This window comes from Lissotriton vulgaris, chromosome 3_1 (assembly GCF_964263255.1).
Source record: "Lissotriton vulgaris chromosome 3_1, aLisVul1.2, whole genome shotgun sequence".
Taxonomy (NCBI): Eukaryota; Metazoa; Chordata; class Amphibia; order Caudata; family Salamandridae; genus Lissotriton; species Lissotriton vulgaris.
The window spans coordinates 590,994,965-591,016,973 of NC_141689.1; the positions used below are offsets into that span (position 1 = coordinate 590,994,965).

Sequence of the window (22,009 nt, forward strand, 5' to 3'; positions counted from 1 at the left end):
TGATGCTTTCACTAATTGGTAACAAAAGTGACCTAAGCAGGAATTCCAAATTACCCAGCGGAGCAACAGAGAGGGGGGCATTAACAATGTTGCTAGCCGTCTCTTTAGTCAGGGCGGGGGCCACACCATCCTGTGCAGCGGGTTTAGAATGTAAGTCAGCCACCGTTGTCACAGTTGATATGGAGGGTTTAGATGACTTCCCAAAATCAGAATGAGGGATCTTTGGTTTGTTTTTAGCCTGGGCACCCCTCGACTTCCTCCTACGTTTATTTGGTGGGGGCCCAAAAACCCCTTGTGCTACAGCTATTTTAGGTTTGGCTTTCCTAGACTTTGATGCTGGGGGCGGTTGAGAAATTAAGTCAATCGTCCCCCTACTTGGGCTTGTGCTACTCACTGGGGTTGAGCTCATAAGTACCACTGGGGGCGTTTTTGTAACATCCCTAAGCAGGATCGGACCATCTTCATTTAGTGTCAAGTCTTCGCTAGGTGTGGGAGGATAATCTCCTAGAGGTCTACCTTTCAAGTTATCTATAGAGCGTCTCAGCTCAGCTCTGAGCCGGCTTAATGTATTCTCCTTGTCCCCATCTTCCCCCGCCCGAGGAAAGTAATTCTCTAAGGTCATGTTTTTTGTTCCTGCCTGCCTTATGGGGGTACTTTCCCTTACCGGGGACGGCATGGTATCTTAGAGTGTGATGATAGCTATGGGGCAATTTATCAGCTTGTTGTGCTAGGGACTTGGTGGCAAACAGCAGAACCAAGAGGGTAGGCCCAGCCCGGCCTACTCCGGCCTATGACGGCCACAGACGGCCCCGCCCTTGTCCCGGGCTTCTCCCGGCGCCCTCCCGCGCAGCGGGATCCTAGTGCGAAAATAAAAGAGAAGGAGGTGGGGCGGGGGCGTGGCAGTCAGGGAGAGCGACCCAGGTGTTGTGGGTTGACCTCACGCAGGGGCTCCTGGGAGTTGGAGTCCCTGCGGGTCCGCTCGCAGCCCTGTACTTGCCTGCCAAAGCCCAGAGTCCGGTGTCCAAGATCAGAGCCCCTCTATGCTCAAGGCGCCTCTCTCCACACGGCAAAACTGGAGTATTTTAGGGGTCTAAAGACTCTTACCCAGGTTTGGGATCAAGGAAAATGGCCCCCATTTCGCAGACCACAGTCCTCCGGTATTGTCAGCATTCCTAAAAATAAGCAAACCGAAAGTACACTCTGGTCTTGTATATTTGGGATGGTAATCGCTGAATGCCTGGCTTCGCCAATGCTTGTTTTCAGCATTGTGATTGTGTCTTTTTAGGTGGAGCCTCCCATGAGGACAGGCCCTTTTACTTCTGTTGTTACACGGTATGTCTTAGTCTTTAAGCACTTATTTCTTTAATGAGTTTCTCCTTCTGCAGGCACCACATGCTTTCCTGCGTCATTTAGAGCGCCATGCTCGCTTTCACTTTCCGAGCAGCTAGGACAATGGAGGCTGCTTCTTTGAATAGGTCTTGCATTTGCAAGAGTTTGAGCTATTGGCATTGTAAGTGCCTTTTATTTAATAGTTAAATAGCAAAGCAGATAAATAAAAGGCATTGTCATTTACAATGCCAATCGCTTAAACGTTTGCAAATGTGAGACCTATTGCATTGCAAATGCTTGTTTTTTATATTATTTGTTATTAGTTATTCTTGTGTATATTTTGTTTGTTCATGCTGTTTAAGGTGAGAGATGTGTTGGGTTCTTCTTTCTATTCTCTGAACATCCAGAATCTTCGTACGTCAAGAGAATGGAAAAGAATCTAGAGAGAGGGGGATTCTGGGGCAGTTGGAAGATCTTTATTTTTGAAGCAGACTGTTTTATTTCTGTCCTGTTGATCTAACAATAAATCCAATTCATTCACTTTACCTGCATATGATCTTCCTTACATTACTCAACCATGAAACCCCTGTCCTTAACCCATCCAGAGCTGACCGTGATGACAGATGTGTCAGTTCTGGTCTCCGCGCAGATCCAGATTGAACACCAGGGTAGACAAACTTGGTTATCAGCACCTAGCGGATCACAAGTGGCAGCTACACCCAGAGGTAGCACAAGTTCTCTTCAGCGAATGGGGCTGCTTGAAATGTTCACTACCTCTGAGAACGAGCAATGTCAGCAACTCTGTGCGTTTGAGTTTCCCAGGCATTTTTCACTCAGAAACACTTTCTGCCTCGAGTGGAACTCGGGACTCCTGTAGGAAAGTGCCTTTTAGACATGGTTGCCCCCACTTTTTGCCTACTGGTACTGATGTTCTTGATTGGAAGTTCATTTGTTCCCTGTTATTCAGGCCCCAGTGCCAGTGCTCATTTCCTAAAAACTACACAAATGTTAATTGTAACCCATTTATAAAGGACTTTAGAACCCCTGTAAGACCCTGGTAAGTAGTAATCCTGATACCCAGGGCATGGGTACCAAAGAGGGTCCCTAAGGGCTGCACGCACAGACTGCATGAAGACTGCCATTGCAGGCTGCGTGAAATGGAGCCAGCAATTCTGAAAACAGATTGCAAACACCCTGTGTGCATTGCCCACACATACTGTATGTACTATATGTAAGTCACGCTTACAGCAGGCATTTAGAGCCCTAAGGCAGTGTGCATTATATTACATGTGAGAGCACATCTGCAAGGGCAGATGTGCCCCTGTGATGCCTAGTTCCATTACTAGTCTTTGCAAAGGTTCGGTAAGCCATTCGTAGTACATGAACTGGGCACTGGTCATAATGAGTTACCCAGCAACATGATGGCTTCACTGAAAGTAATGGTGTTTGGTATCAAACACCTTGTTCTAATAAATCTGTACTGATGCCAGTTACAGATTTATGAAGGCATGCACCCAAAAGAGGGTACCTTAGAGGTGCACTCTATAAACCTACTTGTCTCTTAGTGAGGTGTCTGACTGGTTTAGTCCAGCCTGCCACTGCCGATGAGTTTCTGACTGCTCAGAGTGAGAGCCCATGCTGTCAGAGGCCAGGAACAATGTCTGCCCGTGGAAGGAATCCACATCTTCTCCAGCGGGGGATGGCTGGTGAATTTAGCATATAATGACCAGAGGCTTCAAAGCCTCTGCTGCCTTTGATATGCGACAACGGCTTCCCCCTAAACCTTGGGAACGCCACCCTGTGCCCCCTGGGGCCCATTTCGCACCAGAGCAGGCAGTAAATTAGATATTCAGGAGACAGGTTTCACTTACAGGCTATTCACACCCCAGAGGGACTACCTGAAGTGGACAGCCAGAGTAGAACCCTTCACCATCTAGTTTGTGGTGAAACTAGAGAATACTGGGTCAGGGTTATGCCCACTCTCCACAGGAATTGGTCATATGGGGTGTGTAGTCACACTCACTACTGGTAACCCATTGGCTACTACCATATGCTCCTGTAAAAAATGCCCCTAAATTGTGTATTTAGGGGTTCTCCTGACACCGGAGCAAAAGATTGGTCTACCAGGAAACAAAAAAAAGGACAAATTAGAGCAGTCACTGTGAGAACAGAGGACCCGCACCAAACTTGGTGCAAAATCCTGCCTGGTTTCCGGTATCTCAACAATTGAAAATACCCTACTTGTCCAAAAGCTGTGCATCCTCCCCAGCACTTTGAAGACTGTCCAGCACTTCACCAACCATCTAGCATATCCCTTGAGGTGAGGAACCATTCCCCATCGCAGGCAGCAACCGCACTTGTCCGGAACACCGTGTTGTTGGCCATCAGGCCCACAAAGGGAGCTGCACGTCGGTGGCCCTTTATGGTCTAGGTGGTCAGCCCTGTCTCTCTACAAAGTTTTGAGATGCTTAACCCTCAAGGAGCTCCCCTGCATCAATACTCTGAGTACTATGGCACTGAAATCAATCAAGACTAGTTTGTGTCCAGTCCGCACTTCACCAACGTGGAAACCGAACTGCACGTCGAGGGACTTTAAGACCGACAAGACCCATGACGAGAGAGGCCCTTCTGTCTTGTTCCACCCCACTCAACCCCCTGCCCCCACACATGCAAACACACACAGGTGACCCGGGAACCGTGACAGTCTCAAACAAAAGTGGCCAGCCAGCCAAACATCTCTGCACCCGTACCCCAAATCCTGGGTTCCCTTGGTCTGGGGGTTAGCATGATCTGAACTTCCCCTTTGGGTTCCCCTGGACATGTGCCTAAGTACCCCCTTGCAGCCTTTTTTTTTCTGGTACTGTTGACTTTACTGGTGTAGCGCTCGAGGCTACCATCCCGACCAGCATCTCTGCACCCGGACTCCCTAGGGCAGGTAAACCCAAACTGCTGGTGGTTCTTCGGACATTGATCCATAAGCACCTCAAATTCAAAAGGGCAACTCCATACTTCGACTGCATTATATCTTTGCTGTGTATGTTTTTCCTCCTATAGGATAACATTACTGCGTTTGAGGCTCATACCTTGAAAACTGTATTCTGACCATTTTTACTGGTTTCTTGTAAAATCGATAACTCCTAAAGTATTTACCTGATTCTGAAGATTTTAGTGTCTAAATTAATTTACAAATCTGTTATGTTTCTAATTGTGTCTCTGATTTCTTCTTGAGTATCTCATTTATTGACTGTGTGTGTACAACAAATGCTTTCCACTCCTCTATGACAAGCCTAAACTGCTCGACCACACCACCACAAATAGAGTTCTTGGATTATTAATGTAAGCCCTACAAACCAATGAGGGTTGTCTGGACTCTTTTCATGGTGTGCCCTTACATTGGCACAACTACATAAAAAGACAGCTTCCCACAAACATGGTTTTTAGAGAGTGAGGTGTTCTTAGGGTGAACCAAACCCACCAGGAGGAGTGTTGCAGATTTTCAGGGCACTCACTCTTTCTGCAATTGCTGTATTAACCCCTTCGAAGCTAATGACGAGCTGGGCTCGTCATGGCGCTTACCTGCCGTGCGCGGATGACAAGGCCAGCTCGTCATGAATTATGGTGATTTTGGTTTTTCAGCGCAGGACGGGAAAACGCCTAGAGCCATGTGGTTAAAGCAGTTTCTAGTATCCTCATCCATCTTGAAGTTCTTCTGTATTGTTATACACTAGAGATAGTAGGACTAAGTATGCATGCAACCCTTTTAAATTGTAATTACCCATAATGACTAAATTGTTTTATTTTCGTATACTTTTTAGCTAAATCCTTCAAAATTGGAAAAAAATGAAGATGTGAACACTAACTTGGTGCACCTGCTGAACACACTTTCTGAATTAGTAGAGAAAATTTTCATGGCTTCTGAAATTCTGCCTCAGTAAGTTAATTTTCATATTCACATGATGCAGCAATTTCTGTAGAAAAGGGTTTTGTGATAGAGAGTTATGAAATGTAAGTTAAATATATTTGAATGTCATAGGAGTATGGCTCACCACTAGTACTAAATATCTGTTTATCCTGCTACATAGTCATTTACTGACTGTCTGATTGCTTTCCAGAATAGTTTATTTAATCTTTAACTAATATTTAATAAATGTATGCAATGGTGCTCATTTAAGAACATAAGGAAACAAACACCTTGGTTTTGAGACCCAAGCTTCTGAACAAAATATGACCTAGTCTTTTTTTGTCTAATATTTGGATGTATACCTCACTCCCTTAGTATTCTTGGCAGAAGAACCTGGTGGAAAGGTGCTGGCTTATGCAGACAACACTCAACTGCTTTTTTCCTGGAGCAAGGGAACCGAGCCCAAAGTGTCCCTATTCAAGAGATGCCTTACCGCTGTCTTCTACTGGCTAGCCAAAGCGCAACTCAAATTCAATGAAAAGAAGACAGAAATCCTCTTTTTTGAGACGTTTCCCTCTGACTTTGTTTAGTAACGATGTCCGTAGCCAGGATGTAATTCTAAGTAGTTTTATTGAGTTTAGTTACAGGTAGATGAATTGTAGAGATGCAGCCCCACTAGGTGCAGTCTGCCTGCTGCTCAGCCCATACACCAACTGTCACACTCAAGCATCCAGGCACCCAAACATTTTATTCAAGACCATCACACCAACATTCCAAGCATCACATTCACACTGGCTGAGCAGCTATAGAGGAAGTAACCAAATAAGTATAATACATATGACTACATATCCTCCTTTCTTCTACAACACAAAAATAGAAACTTTAAATCAGAAAAGGTAAAAAAAAAAGAGAACCCAAGCAATAAAAATGAACAACAGTAAAAGCAAGGAAAGTGAAATGGAAAGAGAATTCTGAGAAAATATGCAAGAGATGTACAAGAAGTACAAGAACAAGAAGAATAAACAATGTAGAGGAGATGCAAGGACAAATATACTTATATATATCACCCACCCATCATTCTCCTATAAATAAATAAAAACAGTAGAAATGGGCAACGGACCCCGGAACTGTTTTTCCCAAAATACAGGTGAATAAATGGACCAGAAACAACATGGAACATCAATACTCAACATCAGCCAGAGAAAATAGAAGGGAAAGAAAATAAAGAATATTGACTGCTCACCACGCAGCCCAAAATGCCTAAAGGCAGACATCCACGAGTGTACACAATAGTGTACACAAACAATTGTACACATGGGACTGGTACCCGTTAGAACCCCCTACTTAAAGGTTAGTAGTTAGAGCAGAACAGCATAACGCATGGGACTAATACCCATAACAACCTCTATGTGAAAGTTAGAAACGTTAACGGGACAATAGAATCCCTATTTAGAGGTTAAAAATGTGCACACAAAAAATAGATGGGACTCCTTCCCATTAGAAACCTTGTGTGGAGGATAGAAACGTGCACAGAGCAGAAAACCACATGGGGACTCGTACCTCTTAGAAACTGTGTAAGAGACTGACACCCACTACAACCTGTATAGATGGGAGTAACACCTACAAACTGTGTTGAATGGGGCTCAAACCCACAAAAAAGTGAAAACTGTAGAATAGAACTAACACCCACTACAAAAACAATGGTACTTGTACCCATTAGAACTAAGTAGATCGGACCAAAAAAACCTACTACAGGCTGCGTAGATGGGACTGAAACCCACTACTAAAACAAAGTGTGAAGCACAAGGTGACTACACCCATGAACTAAGAAGACAACGTTGAAAGAGACTAAAACACATCAAAATAGAAAAGGGAGAGACGCCCCTAAGCACCCCTCTAGTAAGTGTAAAGTCAAACTGTCTATGTCTCTTGTATTACATTACTTTCAACTGAACTATCGCTGGTGAGCGATCTCTCACCCAAGTAGTACTACCATGACAATACTCTGGTCTTGTTGGCCCCAATAAGCATGTAATAAAAGTCATAATACATTAAAAACAAATTGGAAACATACATAGTCTCAAATCTTGAATATAAAATAAAGATGAGTGTGCTCTGCATTGATCTTTAGGCATCTTAGTTTGTATCTACGAAGAATGAGGATCCTGAGAGTAGGGAAACTAACATGACTTTGAAGATTAAAGCAGTACCTGATATCGCTCTGCTAGAAAATGCGAGCGTGGAGATATAGTGAAACTTCACCTCACAGAATATTCAGAACTTGTAATATATTGCTATATGTTTTCACAATAAAGTTCTAAGAAGCTGTATAACCCTTGTGGAATTCAGCCGCCTCTTCACGATGAAGGAAAGCTAACTCCGAACAGTAATGGCCGAATTTGCTTCATGCGTTCTGGAATACACGTAGACTGCCAACCTCAGAACCCACACCACTGGATACGCTTGAAAACAATGTCATTGTGTCCCATCTCATATGACAAACTAACAAACTCACCAAAGCCTAAAGACGCTGGTGACACATGACATGTGGTTTGTGCCCTTCCTCCAATCATAAGATGGTTGCACACATTTGACACTGTGCCGGATGGCACTGGCGTTGCCGTGCAGCAAACCATCCCAAAACAGCAACAGAATAACAGATGCATCACAGGAGAGACTTCACGCGAGTCCGCATGAAGGTGAGTTTGCATGTACATTACTTCCTGGAAAACGTCACACAGCAGATGGATGCTGCACCGAGTAAAACACATCACTAAAGAGTCTTCAATACCCCCTTGTGATTCACAGTAAGATGTACGCACTAAGGTACAAATTTAAACTGCACCAAGCGGGCCTTCATAGAAAAGTAAATAAATTGAATAAACTCATTGCACCGTGCGAGTTTGAAGAATATTACATGCACCTTGAAACACTTTCCCCATTGTCCTTGTTCTGATATGCTGTCAGTTACATTGGCAAAGATTGAACAGCGAAATACAACATGCACCTTTAAACGCTTGCCACATAGTCTTTGTTTTTATTATTATTATTATTTTTTAACAAACTTCATTAATTTTCACAGATGTTACATGGGGGCATTATGGCATCAAACTGTTGAGCTGTGTCATAATCTTTATTCGCCACCGAAGAGAACGCGCAATATCATCAGTTTTGCGCGTTGGAATTTCCAAGGCAACACTCCCTCGGAGACGCTTTTCATCGCGAGTGGAGATGCGGTCTGTTGTATGCCTTTCCGCCTATACCACTTCTGCCCAGAGTGCTGAAGAAGACCCGGCGCGACCGGGTCCAAGTCATCCTTGTGGCCCTTGACTTGGCATGAAGATACTCGTATCCCAAGCTACTCGGCATGTCAGTCTATCTCCCGATTTGTCTGCCTCTTCAGGAGGACCTTCTGTCACAGCAGCAAGGGACGGTCCTCCACCCGAACCTGTCCAGCCTCCACCTACATGCGTGGAGATTTAGCGGCAACAGTTGAGGCCATTTGACTTGCCTCATGAAGTCTGTGATGTGATTCTGGCAGCCAGGCGTCCCTCCACAAAATAGGTATGCTCCTGCAGGTGGAATACATTTGTGGCATGGTGCACAGCAAAGGCTGTGGATCCACTCTCTCCCCCCCCTATCAGAGGTTCTCCTCTTTCTTCTTTCTCTTGCCCAGCAGGGCTCTGCTCTGGGCACTATCAAAGGCTACCTCACTGCCATTTCAGCCTTCTTGAGGCTTCCTCATCAGCCTTCTCTTTTCAAGTTCCCAGTTGTAAATAGGTTGTTGAAAGGCATCACTCACATGTTTCCTCCTGTTCCTTTTGTGATGCCTCAGTGGGACTTGAACCTTGCTCTAACCTATTTGACGTGCGCTCCTTTCGAGCCACTTCATAATTGCCCTCTTCGTCTTATGACTCTTAGACTGCATTCCTGGTTGCCATCACCTCTGCCAGGAGAGTGAGTGAGCTCCAGGCTCTATTTTCTAAACCTCCTTTCCTCTCTGTCCATCCAGACAAAGTTGTCTTGAGAACTCGTCCTTCCTTCCTGCCCAAGGTGGTTGCAGCCTTTCACATCGGGCAGTCCATCATCTTGCCCACCTTCTTTCCGCCTCCGTATCCCTCGAAAGAGGAAGAGAGGCTCCACCGTCTGACTCCAAAACGTGCGCTATCCTTTTATCTAGACCGCACACACCAGTTCCGGGTGGACGACCAGCTCTTTGTTGGTTACGTGGGTGCTAAGAAGGGACGGGCGGTGCACAAATGGACCATCTCCTGTGGGTCATTTTGTGCATCAAGGTCTGTTACTCTTTGGCTAAGAAGGAGCCTCCTGTGGAGCTACGCGCCCATTCCACTCGGGACACGGCGGCTACTACTGCCCTGGGTCGGGGAGTCCCCTTGCAGGACATCTGTCAGGCGGCTACGTGTGCCTCGCTGCACACGTTTGCTAAGCACTACTGCCTGGACAGTCAAGTCCGGAGAGATGGCTTTTTCGTGTGATCTTGGTTCGCTGACCCACCACCGGGGTAGTGATGCTGGGGTATCTATTTTAAGGTAAGGAATCTAACACTAACCTGTTTCTTTCAGATGCACAAGTTACTTACCTTTGGTAACGATATATCTGTAAAACAGTAGTTAGTGTTAGATTCCTTACCGCCCCACCCATCCTCCCCGCTCTGCGAACCGATATCTAGGGTTAAGGTATTCCCCTTTGAGGGCCCTAGTTTCATGGCACCAGTGTTGGTCTCTGGCATGTCTCTGCATTCCTGGCACAGAAAGCTTTATACAAGAACTGACGTCAGCGCGCAAGGGCGGCGTCTAAGTGCTCCGACGTCATCCCAGCGATCACGACGCCGACGACGGACGTGGAACAGCAGACTACGATTACCGACGCGCAGGGGTACTGCTACGCGAAACTTTCCGGATCCAGTCTGGCGCCTGGGGATATTCTAAGGTAATGAATCTAACACTAACTACTGTTTCTTACAGATATATCGTTACTGAAGGTAAGTAACTTGTGCTTTTATACTGACACATAGTGTCATGTCAGGGCAGCCTTTCATTTTAGATACTGTGGACAAAATGGGAAATAGTTGCTGCAGAAACTGATTGAAGGCTTTGGTTAAAATCTACAAACAATAGAATTATCCATTAGTGAGAAATGAGGCACCAGTAATCAGATACATTTGGATAGGGAGGAGAAATGCAGTGGGTTGAGGGTAACAGAAATGCTTTCTCTACCTGAAACTGCAGATGGATATTGCCAACCTAAAGTGGTCCACGCACATTTTAGAATTATCTGAGTGATGGTTTTCTATTTAATTCACACTTTTTTAGAAAATACATAGTAAAATGAGATGACCCTCCTCTAGAGATGGGGATTGGAGCAGTTGTCTGTTTAATTTTTTTATATAATGGGTATGACAACAGTGTTTTCATTGAGAAATATTGCAACAACAGAGTTGCTGTGAGGATCTAATTTTAGAGATTTCAGCAGTCTGGTGTCTAACGTTCGACCTTATTTCTGCATTGCTGAATTCCTAAATTCCTAGGCAGTGCGATAAAGCATCTCAAACAAGTCTGCTTTCTGAGAGACATCCGTGTTAAGAAATATCACCACAGATTCCACTTTGGATGCCGTTGATGATGTAAACGCTTTCACATTTGCCCCCAAACTGTAGAGAGACTGTGTCAAAGGTACGATGGCAAGTCATTTTCATGATCCCCAGTCCTGATTAACATTGAGATGAGGTTCACAAAGTCATTTAGGGATAAAAGCTGTTGACGAGGTCCTGTTTCACTTTACATTGTGAAAGTTGAGAAGAACTGAAAACATGTTGAAACTCAGTGTGATTAGTAGATAAGTAGTGGTTATTGTTATGCTGTTGCCCATTTTTTCATTAACATAATTGGATCCTTTCAACAGGACACTGAGGTACATATATGGATGTTTACAGAAATCAGTTCAGCAAAAGTGGCCATCCAATACTACAATGAGAACAAGAGTTGTAAGGTATGCCTCTGGTCTTTGAGTACATTAACAGTTATAATGGAAATTTGTTACAATGCATTTCTAATCGTTCCCAATGTCCAAAAATGCTTCACCATATCATGAAAACGTCTCCAGCTGGACACAGGTAACGTTACAATGTCTCTGCTCCAGAGCTTTATATGTGTCTCTACCAAATGTCACTGTTAATGGGCTTTTTTGGGCACTACGGACTGAAAGATCTGGAGGTTGCCCTGTTCCTTATAGTTGCGAATCAGATAGAGACATCTAGACGCAGATGCCTTACCTTTTGAGTTTCCCAGGCATCAGACTGGATCCGGAAGATTTTTCTTCGAGCAATACCCTGCCCGCCAGTAGGTGACGAAGCTAGGCTCTGTGTGACTGTGGCGGCTTCCGCACCATGGTGACATCTGCATCACCTATATAGGCGCCACCTTGTTGTGCTAACGTCAGTTCTTTTCTTTCTGTGCCAGTCGTGCACTGATCTGGGAAGAGAGCTACCCTCTGTCACTTTTTGACAGGACTTTTTGACTTTATGTTGACTCTTTCTTGGTGCTTAGGAAGACCATGTCTAAGAAGACTTAATGGTTGAAACCGTAAAGCGCCTGTCACTGCTCCATGTCAGTGACGGACCCACATTAGCGTTGCCTATGGAGTCTTGAGTGCGACTGCGACTTGAAGCCATGCTCCAACTGCTGGGGCCATGTCTCCGAAGGCTTTGAGGGAGTGGTCCCTAAAACTACTTGCAGCCCAGCAGGCAACACTGCATCGTTCGACTCCTTGGTGATCATTGTTCTGGTCGAGAGGAAGGTCCCGTCACCACTCCAGGCCCCAAGTCGTTTTAGTTCCACTCAAAATAGTCTGGACATTCAGGTAAGAGGCATAAACTAAAAGTCAAATCATGCTTTGACTTTTCCCCGTCTGTCGGTTGACGCAATGGTGGAACCTCGGCGTTCAAGACTTCCTTTTTTGGATCCTGCGCCTGGGTCAGCTCCGGGCCTCCCCTCTTTTCCGGGGGCCAGAGCAACCACCACTAAAATAAAATAATTTTATGAGGCCATGCATCTTATTTTTGAGCGGCCTGACCCCTCCGGCTCCGCCTCCTTGCGTCTTCAATCCGCTTCCGAAAATCATTCATTCAAAATGATTTTCGGAAGCGGATTGAAGACACTGACCCGCACAGTGACCTAATTCGGCACTCACAACGAAGAGGAAGTGTCTACCTCTTCTGACTGGGGTGAGGACTCCGCCCCTCCCCCAATATCTGTGGATACAGTACATAATTGCAGAAACCGCATTATACACTCAAACAAGAAAGGGTTGTATAATCTGAATAGGATTAACAATACAGCCGCAGATGCACACGTGGATTGTGGCAATATGATACATCTGTGAGACACCATAAGATGCCTTGCTTGGAATATTAATTACCCTGACTACCCTGATCTCCACATGGGAGGTTGACATCACTGATACAGAAGCTGCCCCGTCATCCTGAAGAAGAGCCGCAAGCTGAGGCTCCCACTAATCCCCAGGCACTAAGCCGGGTCGAAACATCGACGCCCCCCTCTTGGACCACGCATAGCCCCAATCTGTAAAAACGTGCCAAAAAAAGAAATTCTTGATGAAAATGTACTATGTGGTAATAGTATTTGTGGCCAAGACACGCTTGACTGGAATTAGTGAACCACTCCATGTTTCTCTATGGGTTTAAAATGTCACATATTTTTGCTCTTTTTCACTCACCCCTCTAATTCTTGAGCACCTCTCTTTTTGCACGTTCTTTTGAGCATCCTCTCTGTGTACCTAAAGTGACCAGAATTGATTTTGAAAAAAGATAAGACTATTGGAAGTTGGTAGAATAAAACTGTTTATTCTGCACTATGACGATCTGGGTTGTTGCATTTTTAGTCTAAATGTTTGTATTGAATACTTTGAGCAAGTGAGGTAAGCTTACATCTAGGAACTTATAATTATAAGCTTGATTAAATCAAAAAACCATCTCCGATCAGGGACCATTGTTTTTGATACCGTACTACACCCAGGTCCAGGATTATTGTGGGTCACCCCATTTTGATAAAGGCTTCATTTGTGAATAGGCTTAGTAGTCCCTCCTGTGTACTACCTTCTCTGCATTTGTAACCTCACATAACGGCTGGACTTTCACTGGTGTTGTTACATAGTCTGCTTTATAAGTCGGTGAGCATTATATATTTTTTGGCGTTTCCCAGCTCTGACAATCTGTTGCCTCGCGCTCGCACCCCCTCCCTCCCGTCATTGCTGCACTTAATCTTCCCAGTGTCGTGCCCACACCACCACCACCTCCCAACCTCCCTGCTTTAGCATTCCTCATTTTGTTTTCATTACATTGTCATGCAAACTTTTAACGTGATGCTTATTTAACAAGCAATGCACTTTCTTTTGCTTGCAGCTTGGGCGCAGCATCTACCCAATCCACAAATCAAGGAAAGGGTGCAGTACCATAGGGTGTAACTAGGTGTCCCTATGGACTTATAAAAAGATCTCTATTAGCAACATGAGGCACTGCACCCACAGGGACACCTAGTAACTGCATGTGCTACTGCACCCTTTCCTTGCACGTGCATTTGCTTTTTTAGGTCGAGTATTAGCGCTGACCTGTTGCATCTCTCAGTGGGGCTTTGGCAAACCCACCAATTGCCATTGGCTGTTAGCTGCGGCATTCAGAAATGTAGGCTTCTTATTGATCTATTACTTCAACTTTCCCTCCTTTGTGTGGCTCCTTCCTCCCATGGTTATTTCACTAAGGCTTTCTTTTGGTTGTCCCTCAGGAGTCGTCACTCCTTGCCACTCCCCCTCTGCCTTCAGGGTTCCTCCTAGTTGTCTCACTGTCGCAGTTCCTGCTTGATATAGATTTTTGGGGGGGTTTATAGGCATTCCTACCATCTTTTTAGTGACGATCGTCATGTACTTTTGTTTTTGTTTGTTCACTAATCTCCTGGGATGGCAGGCAGCGTGTCGGTCCACCGGTTTTGATCACAGTAGTGAGTGGACCCTTTTTAACATCTCATCAGCAGCGGTGCGTCCATTGGGGCGTAGGGGCGTAGCCCCACTAGCCTCATGGTCCCACCGTCGCGGCTGCAAGGACACATATTGCATGAATGCAATAAATAATCATGATTTCATAAGCGGCTCTGAACACGCCGCCACCAGGAATCCGGGCAGCACCCGATTTATCCTGAATGCGCTGCGCGCAGCTTGAGAGACGTCACACTACTAGCCCACTGCAGCAGCAAACAGCGCAAGTGAAGCTTGGAGCGGGAACTAGCCCGAGCATGCGCTTATAAAGGTTCCCCTTAGAGAGAGCGACAGGGGATGCTGATTAAACCGGGCCGCAGCACCCGGCGTTACAAAGGGCGACTGGGGCGAGGAGTCGGTGTGACCCCCTAGCCAATCCTGGCGCTGCATGCAGCGCCAGGATTGGCTGGTCCACCCGTGCAGCAGGGCCGGCAATCCATTATTGGATGCCGCGCGTGATTGGTGTGGCACACTGCTTCATCCGCACTGCAATGGCCAATCACTGTGTGACTTCATGTGAAGCCATGCAGTGATTGGCCATGGCGCTGTGAGCCTGCTTGTGAGGTCAGTCCCTGCTACTCTCTCCTCCTCTCCTCTGTAGCCTAGCCTGTAGTGACTCGCCTCGTGCGCAGATCGTGACTCCTGCTGCCTGAGGCGCCACGACTTTATGAAAGTTTCTGTGCTGAGTTGACTGTGTGCCTGCCTGTCACTGTTATCGTGACTCGTCACGTGCTCTGCCTGCGACTGCGCCTACTACTACACTACCAGGTAAGGCCACAGCACATATCAGTGCATTTAACTCAGCGTCGGTTATTAGTAGGCGACGGCCAGGGCCTACTACTGCCCTTGTACCATTAATTTAGCGCTCTGGCTCCTTCATAGTCGGGGCCTCATTTCAGTGCGGATCTGGGTTGCCATCTTCTGCTGCGCGTGCTGTGCCTGCTCAGCCGAGGTTGTTTAAACTGCTAGTAATGAGCATGTAGGTTGATTGTGCGGTGTTGTGAGTGTACCCCCTTGCTTTGCGTTTCCCGTTGTGCAGAGTGGCAGCGGGGGCTTTCCCTGAGGCAGCTCAGCATCCGACCACAGACCCCACCCCAGCGGGGCCCGCACACAGACACCATCATGTGCCATTCAGAGCCAGCGGGTCCGGCTGGCCAGCTGCGCTCCGCCGACTACATGCCCGCCCCCACCCCGCTGAGGGCATCGCCGCTGGAATCTGCAAGCCGTACCCGCTGAAACGCAGTTCTTCTGTCACAGGCGGGCCCCCCAGTGCCTGGCATGAGTCTTTGGCCTACGAGAGGCGCGTTCAGATGCTATAGCTACTTTAACATGTGTATTTGTAAAGCGCACACTTACCCAAGGGTATCTTGGCGCTGGATAACAGATGTTTATTGCTACCCAATTCAATTATACACATTTTATCGATCTCTGAAGGATGAAAGGCTGAGTGGACCGGCTGGGATTTGAAACAGTGACCATGAGGTCTAACACATGCCTCTACAGTGGGCGCATTAGTCATTTAAGCCACCAGACCTGGCAAAAGAAAACACATGCCACCAGTGCCAGATACGCACACATAGTGCTGTTTACCCTGGAAGTTGGTCTGGCACAGGCTGACCCGCCACTGCAGAAAAACTGTGAAAAGTGCTATCCGTATTTATAACACGTTACACTTGATTTAAAGAGTGAAGGGCAACAAAAACATGCTCAAAACCAAAAAAGTTTTAACACCCCAGAAAGTGAGTATTTTGGAATAGTCTCCATTATAGCAGAGGTGCCCATAATAGATCCAGGAGGGCTCGGTTCACAAAATGTATTAAAATGATGGACGGGGTGTTTCTCCTTAATGTACATTTCCAGACATGTGCTTGGAAGGCCGCCCCAGGCATACTCCTGGGAAGGTCATGTGACTTTTCCTGCGAGACCCTACTTCTGTTGCGTGGAGTTCTACAGAGCTGAGAGAGGCCCACATAGGGGGGGAGAGACTTTCTCTGTACAACTACATACTGGCATTTCTCTGTGTGGGAAATAGTGTTAACTGAGCAGAAATGTCTTCCCAAACCCACCCACTGAACCTGAGGGTGATCCCTTCTCTTACCACTCCGTAAGGGAAGTTACTCCTGCCCTGTGCTGAAGTAAATTTACAACCCTTGTGGATATGTTGTACTGTAGAAGGGCCAGAATTGTGAGGATACTGCTACCCCAGCAGAACATTAGGTGAGTTTATTTAGCTTACTTTCTACACCTACACCGGCTACCATGCGTGGGCTTAGTCTACCACTTTCGCCAAGTCACATAAACACTCTTTCTGTGACTGAGCTACTCCCCCTTTTTTTCGTGGTACCTATTGTACTGGCATGGCCAAAGCAGCGCCTGATGGGCTCCTGACCCTCATGTGGTTCCATTGTAGTAGAAGGTGGCTCCATGGTCTTGTTGTCTTCCAGTGTTTCCTTTGATGGTCAGCCTACTTCTCTGTCCTAGTCACTCTAGTTCAATCTATGAACACATGACATTGCTCGTCTTACCCCCCCTACACACCAACTCTGGATCTGTGTGTTGACCGATTCCAGGCTGTCAAGCTTGAGAACTTCACGGCGCCCAAACTCTCCACCACCTGCGGCGTCCCGCAGGGCTCGTCATTGTCACCCCTCCTGTTCAATCTGTACCTCAAACCACTGCTGTACTCGTTAAAAAACAGGAAGGTTACAATATACAACTATGCGGACGACTTGCAGCTTATATTCCCACTAAACTCCACAGACTCCGCTGAAGAATTTCAGGCCACTATGTTGCACATCCAAGGGTGGATGGAGACGAACCATCTAAAACTTAACCCCAGAAAGACCGAGCTGGTACTCCCGGGTAAAAGTGCAATCAGCTGGGGTCCTTATTTTTGGCCGCCATCGCCCCCGTCCCCTTCCCCATCAGTAAAAAGCCCCGGGATCACTCTTAACATCGATCTCTCATTAAAAAGTCAGGTGGGAACTGTGATCTCTTCATGCTTCTTCCAGCTACGGAAGATAAAGAAAATTGCTCATCTGCTCACGCACTCTGCCCTCATTCAGGTGGTAATTGCTTTGGTCCTCTCCCGCTTAGACTTTTCTAACTCCATTTATCTAGGCATCCCCTTGGCTCTCTCCAACCGCTTGCAGATTGTGCAAAATCAAGCGGCCAGACTAATATTTAAATGCAATGGCAGGAGCTCGGCGAAACCACTGCTGGCCACTCTTCATTGGCTAACCATTGGGTAACCTTCAAAGTAGGCTGCCTGGCCTTTAAGGCTCTTCATGGAAAAAGCCCCAAGTTTATAAACCACCTCATAAACAAACATGAACCGACTTGTAATCTCCGCTCTGCCCACCTGTCCCTCCTCACCCTGCCCCTCTTTAAAAAGAAATGCCTCGGCGGATGCCGATTTGCTTATTTGGCCCCAAAGATCTGGAACTCGTTTCCCTTATCACTCCCAAGTTGCACTAATCTAATGGAATTCAGGGGTGCACTGAAAACCTGGTTGTTCAGCAAGCAAACCATCTTGCCTCTTCTCTAGCGCATTGAAACCTCAGGGTGCCCGTGCGCTTTACAAATCACGAATAACATAACATAACGCACCAACTCTGAATCTATGTTTAATATTATTTACTGCTTCTAGACTCCAGGGTCCACTTTTCCTAAGGTGGTGCAGCGTCCCAAAATGCCATGATTATTCTATTTTCACACACTAAACCAACAGCAATTTAACACCCACCTCAGTACTGTAACCCCCAGTAGGTGCTAATGACCACATAAACGGAGAAGGTGGTTCCAAAGTAGTGTCCCTCTATGCCCAGATCTCTCTATGATCCCTCTCTGACATTTGGGCAAGTGACGTCTTACATTAATGTGGTAGCAGTACCCCTCTCTGAGACTCTGTCAATACTTGCATCCCTACCTTCTGCTCTCTGATGGGCTTTCAGTATTCTCCAGTGACAACCTATTCTAAGGTGGACACACTGTCCGTCATAGACTCAACGCATCACACCACCTGATTAGTCAGATTTGTCTATGTGTGTTTCTATGATATGTGATTTGTCCTGGTGTCCCACACTTTCTATGCACTTTGTCACCAGGGGGGCTGCAATTATCCAGTTCTCGTCAATCAGGATGTATGTAGGGCTAGAATAGAATGACTTGGAGCTAGAAATGTTCTTATGGTTGTGAGAAACGGTGCATAGTAGAGACAGAGCCCATTGGTAGAGTGTAGAGGCACTTACCTCAGATACCCACACTGTCTAAATTGAACAGCCATCATGCTGGGAGAGAGAATGCGTAATGAGGGCAAGCTGACTGGGTGTGCAAGACAATCTTCAAAGTGCTTAGTAACCAATCCTTGGCATTAGGTTAAAATTGTCTGGTTACAGATGACTCTCTTAATCCCCTGTGGTCCTGTATATCAGCACCACACACTGTTTTGATTTATGGCCACACTATATGACTATTAAGCAACCAGTGGTAAAAAATAGAACCTTCCATTAGCACTACCAGCACTTTTCAGTTTTTGTTCCAGAAGAAGCTATCTGTTGACAGATACCCCTTGTTTACCATGTCGGAATGGTTACTTGTGACTTTATGCCCATGGTGAAGCCATTCTGAATCACGATCAGAGTAGCAGAATGCGAGGTGGCTAGTGTTCACTTGGTCAAAGGCTTTGGAGGTTACAATCTGGAATGTGAGTCCACCCCCACCCGTACCTACTTGGGTAAGATACAGGAAGAAACGTACACTCAAACCACACCACATTTATTTACTGTGCAGGGATACCCAGAGGATTTTAGCAGCGAATAGTTACCACAGAGAAGTAACCTCACCCCTTTCAAACGTGATGTTCATCAGCCAGACATAAGACCGAGCTTGTAATATAGACCAGGATCCTCCAAAGTCAGTCCTGGGAGGTCGGATGCATGCCAGATTTTGTAGCATATCCCCATTTAGATAAATGTAGTTATCTTTCAAATCTGGCATGGATCCAGCCCTCAAGGACCAACTTTGGAGAACCTTGGTATAGACCGCTGACTTCAAACTGGTGGCCGAGTTAACAAAATTTACTATCTGCACATTACCGTTATCATGAGGATCTCTTTACCTACCGTCCAGAAGCCAGGATCACGGAGCTGTTTGCACACCAGATGTGCGTAAATGACATGTTTTACTAGTGGGAATTTGTGAATCACAAACGATACATTTGCACTGGTTAATGTTTTCACACATGTGCACAGTAAATATCAGTATGATATCAATGTAAGTGAATTTCTTCACAGGGTTGAGTAGTGAACGGTTTTACAGGGGTGGAGGTCCTTGCAAAATGAGGTAAATTACTAAACACAAGTTTGCGGCCATTCAGAACCCATTTGTAGGTAGTTTCCCACCTTGAAAATAGAATCAGATTTACTCCTGTCAAGGAGTTGAGTAAACTGGAGTAAACACGTTTTCTGGGTGAGAAAGGGGAGGAACATGTTGAAATTGCTAGAAGTGGTATTAAATAAATGGTTTTCATGTGGGCTAGATGTAAAACAAAATATCTGAAAGAGACACGTTAGTGATAGATTCCTTACCTTAGAATATCCCCAGGCGTCAGACTGGATCCGGAAAAATTTGCGTAGCAGTACCCTTGCGCGTCGGTAGGCGTCGTCTGCGGCTCCGCGTCCGTCGTCGGCGCCGTGGGCGCCGTGATGACGTCGTCGGAGTACTTAGACGCCGCCTCCGCGTGCTGACGTCAGTTCTTCTTTTTTCCGCGCCAGCCAGCGCAGATCTGGAGAGAGCAGTTCGACTCCGACGGTGCCGTTAGGGATGCCCGGATTCAAGCATTGCGACGAGTGCGACCGTACCATGTCGGTCACGGATCCCCACCGCCTGTGCCTGATGTGTTGGGCCTCGACCATGACGACGAGGCCTGCTCAGACTGTCGGGCCCTTTCGAGGAAGGCCAGGCGGGAGCGGTCCCGCAGGCGACTCGAAATCCGCTAGTTCACCCCGCGCCGTGTGAGGTCCCGGTCCCACGGGAGGTCGAGGGACAGGTCGCGGGGACGGAACCGTCACAGCTCCGGGAGTCGGCGCCACTCCTCCGGGTCCAAGTCGTCAGGTAAGAAGCATAGGAAGTCGAAGAGACATCATCGCTCTTCTGACTCTCCCCGGCGCTCGCGTGATGCGGCCGGGGGTTCGGGTGACACCGCCCACGCAGCTCCTAGGGAGTCGCGGGTGCCGCGTTCGGCCCCATACCCCCCGGTCCCAGGGCTGAACACGACACCGGAGGAGATCGAGCGTTTACACATGGCCATGAGGTCCCTTTCTCCTCCGACGGGTTCCGCGGCGCCTTCGGGCCCAGCGAACCCATCTGGGGGCCCTAGCGGGTCGGGGGCTACAACCCTGACGCCGTCGGGTGCTTCGGCCTCCACGCCGCCGGCGCCGCAGGGCCCCACTATCCCGACACCGCCGGTGCCCTCGGGCCCGGCGCCGCAGGGTACAGCGGCCTCGGCGTCGTCGGCGCCTTCGGGCCTGGCGCCGCAGGGCGCTGCTGGACCCTCCTCGGGCGATGGATTGTCACCGGTGGACCTTACGACCCCCCCGGCGTCGGTCCGTGTGGTGTCCCCTCCGGCGTCGTCCTCGGGCGGCGCCGTCCCCGATACCTCCTCTCAATCGGTTCCGACGTCGGGACGACGCCTATCGGCGCCGATCTCAACGCCGTGTGGAGTCTTTAGTTTCTATGAACCGTCCTCATTCCATTACGACCCTGAATCTCAGGAGATGGGGGAAGAGGAGTATTGGGAGGGGTCTGAGGACCCTCTGGCAAGGGAATGCCAGTCTAACATGGACTGGACAGGAGACCTTGGGGAGGCCAGTGGCCTGGACACCACTCCAGACACTGGATTTGTCTCTCCTCTCACCGTGGCTTCGGAGGAGGGTGCTACTTATGGTGTGGTGTTGATGAGGGCTGCCAAGGCCTTGGGCCTTGAGCTCCCCGTCGCGGCCGTGAGGACTAACCTCCTCACTGAGGTCCTTAAGCCGCAGTCATGTTCCATGGAGCCTCTGCTGCCGTTTAATGAGGCCTTGATGGACGTTCTTTGGGGCACTTGGTCCAGGCCCGCTACAGGTTCGCCTGTAGATAGGAACGTGGCCAGACGCCACCGCCCGGCCCCGGGCGACCCATGTTTCCTGTCCACCCACCCCAGCCCCGAGAGTCTGGTTATCCAGGCCTCTAACTCCCAGACCGCCTTCCCGCCGGCCCCGCCGAACAGGGAGTCCAAGAGGTACGAGAACTATGGCAAGAAGGTCTTCTCGTCCCTTAGCTTGGGACTGCAGTCTTCCAACACCGCATGCCTCTTGGGCCGTTACACCCACTCTCTGTGGGAAACGGTGGCGGAAGTGCTGCCAGAGTGTCCGTTGGAGGTACGGGCCAAACTCGGCCAAGCCCTAGTGGAGGGCCGGGACGCAGCAAAGTATTCAATCAGGTGCGGACTGGATACTACTGACTCGCTGGGCAGAGCGATGGCTACGACGGTGGCGATACGACGCCACGCCTGGCTGAGATCCGCCAACTTCTCGGCAGACGTCCAAAATACACTCATGGACATGCCGTTCGATGGCCGTCGCCTCTTTGGCGACAAGGCAGACCACGCGCTTGAGTGCTTTAAGGACTCCAGGGCTACGGCCAAGTCCTTGGGCCTCTCGGCCCCGCGCCAGGAAA

General features: G+C 47.7%; 1 protein-coding gene across 2 annotated transcripts in view; it reads left to right on the top strand.

Annotated features, from left to right (window-relative positions):
• Positions 1-22,009, top strand: part of RASA1 (RAS p21 protein activator 1) — a 926,777-nt gene that overhangs the window by 562,222 nt on the left and 342,546 nt on the right. For both annotated transcript variants that reach the window (XM_086960862.1, XM_086960861.1), the window contains exons 19-20: positions 5,145-5,260; positions 11,153-11,239. In XM_086960862.1, the coding sequence (XP_086816988.1) occupies positions 5,145-5,260; positions 11,153-11,239 (203 nt within the window). The remainder of the gene's footprint in view (positions 1-5,144; positions 5,261-11,152; positions 11,240-22,009) is intronic.